The sequence below is a fragment of the Rana temporaria genome, chromosome 10 (genome assembly GCF_905171775.1).
Source record: "Rana temporaria chromosome 10, aRanTem1.1, whole genome shotgun sequence".
Classification (NCBI taxonomy): Eukaryota; Metazoa; Chordata; class Amphibia; order Anura; family Ranidae; genus Rana; species Rana temporaria.
In genome coordinates, this window is record NC_053498.1 from 50,580,755 (window position 1) to 50,586,492 (window position 5,738).

At 52.6% G+C, this 5,738-nt stretch overlaps 1 protein-coding gene across 1 annotated transcript; it reads right to left on the reverse strand.

Moving 5' to 3' along the window:
* Positions 1 to 882: 882 nt before the first annotated feature.
* On the reverse strand, positions 883 to 5,375 carry LOC120915831. Its single transcript, XM_040326637.1, has one exon. It carries the CDS (start codon positions 5,373 to 5,375, stop codon positions 1,020 to 1,022), a length of 4,356 nt encoding a protein of 1,451 aa, XP_040182571.1. The 3' UTR covers positions 883 to 1,019.
* Between the last annotated feature and the right edge of the window lie 363 nt (positions 5,376 to 5,738).

Below are 5,738 nucleotides of genomic sequence, written 5' to 3' on the forward strand. Positions count from 1 at the left end.
AAGTCCAGGAATATTTGTCCGCTGGGAAAAGGCCCGGCAGGCAAATGTTTGCTGGAATTCGGCCCACTCGCGCCCACACACGACCAAACATGTCTGCTGAAACTGGCCCGCGGACCAGTTTCAGCAGACATGTTTGGTCGTGAGTATGGGGCCTTAGAGTTAGTTCCCTGAAATATCTCGGGATCCAGATCTCTAGATCTCCTGAGGATTTCGTCCGTGTTAAGACCTGCAGTGGTTATGGTACTGCGGCCTTCTTTCCGTCCCTCAATCGCCGAGCATAAGTGATTATCGCTACCATAGAAGGTAGGGGGATAGTGGAGATGAATGCAGTTTCCAAGATGAATGTTCCCCCCCAAACATGAGCCAAGACTTCATGAAGGGTGTCCAGATATTTTAATAGCTTTAATGAGAGGCAGGTCTTATATACAGCAAAAGGAATACTTGAAGTAATCAGATGAACAATGACAATCTCCTCACACAACATCATACAATGGTTTACTAACGACCTCTAAGGAAACAGACGTCCTGTCTCCGATGTAATCCACATGTGTTAATTACTGGTCAGTACCCAGACGAGGTGATGCAGAGATAAGCTCTTCTCACCTGCTAAACAATAGAAATTCACACAATGAACGCTTCTTGAGAGACAGACGAAAGTTCATTTACATGACACCGCAGACGATATTATCACAGCAAGCTCTGCCTGGGAGATATTGATATCAGTTAAGGAATAAACCAATTATCTCCAGGCAGAGAGCACCCCAAGTCTCCCAAAAGTTGGAGCACCCCTTTCCACACAAGGTATCCCTACAATTACATATCCCCTGATAGCTCCGATCTGGGGGATCAACATATCCAAATTTCACCCAGATCGGTCCAGGGGTTCTTAAAAAACAAACAGAACCTATGAGAAAGTCCAGAATAAAGTCTATTTTCTTCACAATACTCCCCCTTAGTTCCATGGGTCGGCATACCCGCCTAGACCCTGCCGGGTTGGCTAGGGGATGTCCGGGTCAAAATTATACTTCCAAGTCGGTTTGGCGGGAAAGCCCATCCGCATTGCCGTTCTGCTTGCCCGGGCGGTATTGCAGTGTAAAATTGTAGGGCTGCAACGCTAGACTCCAGCGCAGCAACCGGGGATTGTCTCCAGAGACTCGGTTGAGCCAGATGAGGGGGTTGTGGTCAGTGAGTAGGGTAAAGGCACGGCCATAAAGGTACGGTTGGAGCTTCTTTAAGGCCCATACTAGAGCTAGGCACTCCTTTTCCACGGTGGCGTAGCTGACCTCCCGAGGTAATAACTTGCGGCTGAGGTATGCCACCGGGTGCTCCATGCCGTCTTCCCCCACTTGGCTCAGTACGGCTCCCAGCCCAAACATGGAGGCATCTGTATGGACGAGAAATGTTTTGGTAGGGTCTGGGGCCGCCAATACTGGAGCTTCACTCAAAGCCGTCTTAAGTCCCTGGAACGCTGTTGCACACTCCGGGGACCAGGCTACCTGCTTGGGTAGGGACTTTTTGGTCAGGTCGGTGAGGGGCTTGGCTAGGGTGCTATACTCCGGGACAAACTTTCTATAATACCCTGCAGTGCCTAGGAATGCCAATACCTGCGTCTTGGTGCGGGGCTGGGGCCAATTGGCTATGGCCTCTACTTTCGCGGGTTCGGGGCGCTGTTTCCCAGACCCTACTCTATGCCCTAGGTATTGAACCTCTGCCATGCCCACATGGCATTTCTCGGGTTTCAGGGTGAGACCGGCTTCTTGTAACCTCCTAAATACCAAAGCCAAGTGCGTCAAGTGCTCCTCCCAGGTGCCGCTATAGATGGCAATATCATCCAGGTAGGCACATGCGAAGTCCTGCATTCCCTCCAGAAGTTGGTCTGCCATCCGTTGAAACGTAGCCGGGGCATTTTTCATCCCAAAAGGCATAACCCGAAATTGGTATAGCCCGAATGGGGTGACGAATGCCGACTTGAGGATGGCGGCCGAGTCTAGCGGAATTTGCCAATACCCTTTGCACAGGTCCAGGGTAGTTAGGAAGTGACCGCTGGCCATGCGATCGAGCAATTCGTCGATCCGTGGCATGGGGTATGCGTCAGTGATAGTCCGGTCGTTCAGTTTCCGGTAATCAATACAGAAACGAATCGTACCGTCTCGCTTCGGTACTAAAACCACTGGGGATGCCCAGGGACTTTGGGAAGGCTCAATAACTCCTAACTCCAACATTTCTTGGATTTCTTTCCACATGCTGGTCCGTACTGCTGCCGGGATACGGTACAGCTGCTGTCGTAATGGGGTCTCCCCCTGCGTCTCCACCCGGTGTACTGCGGCGGAGGTGTATCCGGGTCGGACCGAGAACAGCCCATCGTGTTCCTGCAGCAGTTGTTTTGCGTCCGTCTGCTGTGTGAGATTTAGTTTCTCCCCCAACCCAACTTGCTCTAGGCTACCTTGGTTAGCTGCCAGCAGGTTGGGTAAGGGGAGTCCTTCAGTATCGTCCGTGGACGGGGCACAGATAGTGGCCACGTCCTCGGATCGCTCGAAGTACGGTTTCAACATGTTCACATGAAAAGCTCGTCTGATCCTTTCATCCGAACATTTGGCCACAATATAGGTGGTATCGCTAATCCGTTCCACCACTTTAAATAGCCCCTGCCACGCTGCCTGTAGCTTGTCCTTTTTGGATGGTCTGAGGGCTAATACTTTTTGCCCTACTTCCAGGTTCCTATCTCGTGCTCCCCGGTCATACCATTGTTTCTGTCGTTTCTGGGCCGCCTGTAAGCTCTCCCGAACTGATTCGGTCAGTGCCCGCAGGTGGTCCCGGAATTCCAGCACGTACGGCAAAACCGGGATCCCTTTCTCTCCTGTGTTGCCCTCCCAGTGCTCCCGTATGAGGTCCAGGGGTCCCCGGACTTTTCTCCCATATAGGAGTTCGAAGGGGGAGAACCCAGTCGACGCCTGGGGCACTTCCCGGTAGGCAAACAGGAGATGGGGTAGAAATTTCTCCCACTGACCGCAGGACTCTGTGAACGCTGTAAGCATCTGCTTAAGCGTGCCGTTGAATCGTTCACAAAGGCCGTTGGTCTGGGGGTGGTAGGGGGAGCTAAATAACGGTTTCACCCCGCAGCTCTGCCACAACTGTTGAGTGACAGTTGCCGTGAACTGGGTTCCCTGATCTGAGAGTATTTCCCGGGGGAATCCTACTCGAGAAAAGATCCTGACTAGAGCCTCTGCTACCGTCTCCGCCTCAATGTTGGAGAGCGCCACAGCCTCAGGGTACCTGGTGGCATAGTCCACCACCGTGAGGATGTAGCGCCTTCCGGAGGCGCTGGGTTTGTTGAGGGGCCCTATCAGATCTACTGCCACTCTGTAGAATGGTTCCTCTATTATAGGTAGGGGCCGTAACTTGGCCTTGGGGTGGTCCCCCCTTTTCCCTATCCTTTGACACGTGTCACATGTCCTGCAGTACGTCTGCAAGTCTTTTGATATCCCTGGCCAGAAGAACGTCTGGGTAAGGCGATCCTTAGTTTTCTTGATACCCAGATGTCCGGCTAGCGGGATATCATGGCTGAGCTTTAGAAGCTCTGCTCTGTATTTGCGGGGTACAATTAGCTGCCTTTTTATAACTTGTGCTGCCCCACTTCCCACTCCCCCTGTGACCCTATATAGCAGTCCCTTGTCCCAGTGGAAGTTCTCTTGAGCATTACCTTCCTTAGGGGTACCTACGGCCTTCCTGTAACCTGCTAAGGTGGGATCTGACTGCTGGGCTTGGCCAAAGTCTTGTGGAGTGCCCCAGAAGGGTATAGGGTCAGGGCATACTACAGGGTTTTCGGTTCCTACCTGTGGTTCCTCGGAGTGCATCTGTCCAGCTCGGCGGGCTTGCGCCCTGGTAGTCACAGGGCAGGTTCCAGCGGGATCTGGGGTAAGCAGCTGTGAAGTTAGGCACCCCAAATCGTTCCCCAACAATACTTCCGCAGGTAGGTCCGACATAATGCCTACTTCCATCTGCTTGACTCCGGTGCCCCAATTTAACTGCACTTGGGCTGTGGGTAGTTTGTGGATGGCGCCTCCTGCCACTCTTACTGCAACAGTCCTGTTGGTGCGTGCCTTCGCAGATACGGTGGGAGGCTGCACCAGCGTGAGGGTGGCCCCAGAGTCTCGTAGTGCCTCAGCCTCCTTTCCATCTACTGTGACCCATTGTCTGTGGTGCATCCGGTTGTCCCCCTCGGCTTGTGCTAGGTTCACCTCATGTAGTACGGTCCATTTCTCAGATTCAGGACTGTGGTCTTCCAGCGGCTCATGCTGATAGTGATGGGCGGCTGCCCTCGGTGGGGGTGGTGATGGCCGCTCCCAATTGCCTCTGCTCCGCTGAGGGCAATGTATCTTGTAGTGCCCTGGCTGATTGCATTGGTGACATACCAATGGCGGTCTCCGGTTAAAATTAGGGGGTGTCGTGGGTGGTACCGCGTTCGGTCGGTGGTGGGTCACAGGACCTGGCGTTGGGGTGCTGGACCTTACCAGAGAGCGGTTTCCACTAGCCTCTCCTTTTCTTCCCTCGTAATGCTCGTCTGCCAGCTTGGCCGCTTCCTCGATTGTGGCCGGCTTCCTGTCTCTGACCCAGTCCTTGGTGTCTGCAGGTGTGTGGTCAAAAAATTGTTCTAGCAAGAAGAGTTGTAGCACCTCCTCTAGCGTTGTGGCCTGGCAGCCCTGTATCCAGTTTTGGGCCGCCCGATACATCCTAAAAGCCCATTCGGTGTAGGAGTCTCGGCCCCTTTTCCGTAATGCCCGAAACTTTTTCCTGTAAGTCTCTGGGGTCACGGCATACCTGGCTAGCAGAATGTCTTTTACCCTGGCGTAGTCGTGTATGGCTGTATCAGGAACTGCTCGGTATGCCTCTGCTGCTCGGCCCGTGAGTTTGCTGCTTAGAATCGTGGTCCACTGCTCCGATTCCAGACCCTCCAAAGCGCATTGACGCTCGAAATCTTGTAGGTATGCGTCAATTTCCATTTCTCCATCCGAAAAACTTTTAAACGCAGCATAGTTGATCTTTCTCCGCTGCCCTCCATTTATAGATCCGGCTAAGGAAGCGGAGTCTCCCTGGTTTACGCTTGCCTGTTGTGCTCTGCGTTCTGCGCTCACCTGCTCCAGGACTTGCGTCACCATCTCTGGTGGGGGATTTGGCCCATATAGGTTTAGCCTCCACATCACCTTCTGTTGGAACTCTGCTTCCTCCTGGCTGACATTCGCCATGCTGCTGGTTTGGTCCCCCTCCATAAGTTCTGCTATGAGGGTAGCTTTCTTTTTGTTGCTTGCCACCTGACCTCGGGCTTCCAGCAGATCCTTTAGCGTAGTCCTCTTCAGTCTCTCGTAATGCTGGGCCATTCACCTGCTGTCTTTATGCGTCCCATTCAACCCCGCTGCTTGCCACCAGTTGTTAAGACCTGCAGTGGTTATGGTACTGCGGCCTTCTTTCCGTCCCTCAATCGCCGAGCATGATTATCGCTACCATAGAAGGTAGGGGGATAGTGGAGATGAATTCAGTTTCCAAGATGAATGTTCCCCCCCAAACATGAGCCAAGACTTCATGAAGGGTGTCCAGATATTTTAATAGCTTTAATGAGAGGCAGGTCTTATATACAGCAAAAGGAATACTTGAAGTAATCAGATGAACAATGACAATCTCCTCACACAACATCATACAATGGTTTACTAACGACCTCTAAGGAAACAGACGTCCTGTCTCCG

Coding starts and splice junctions, on each gene's coding strand:
- LOC120915831 (XM_040326637.1), bottom strand. CDS start 5,375: ATGGCCCAGCATTACGAGAGACTGAAGAGGACTACGCTAAAGGATCTG.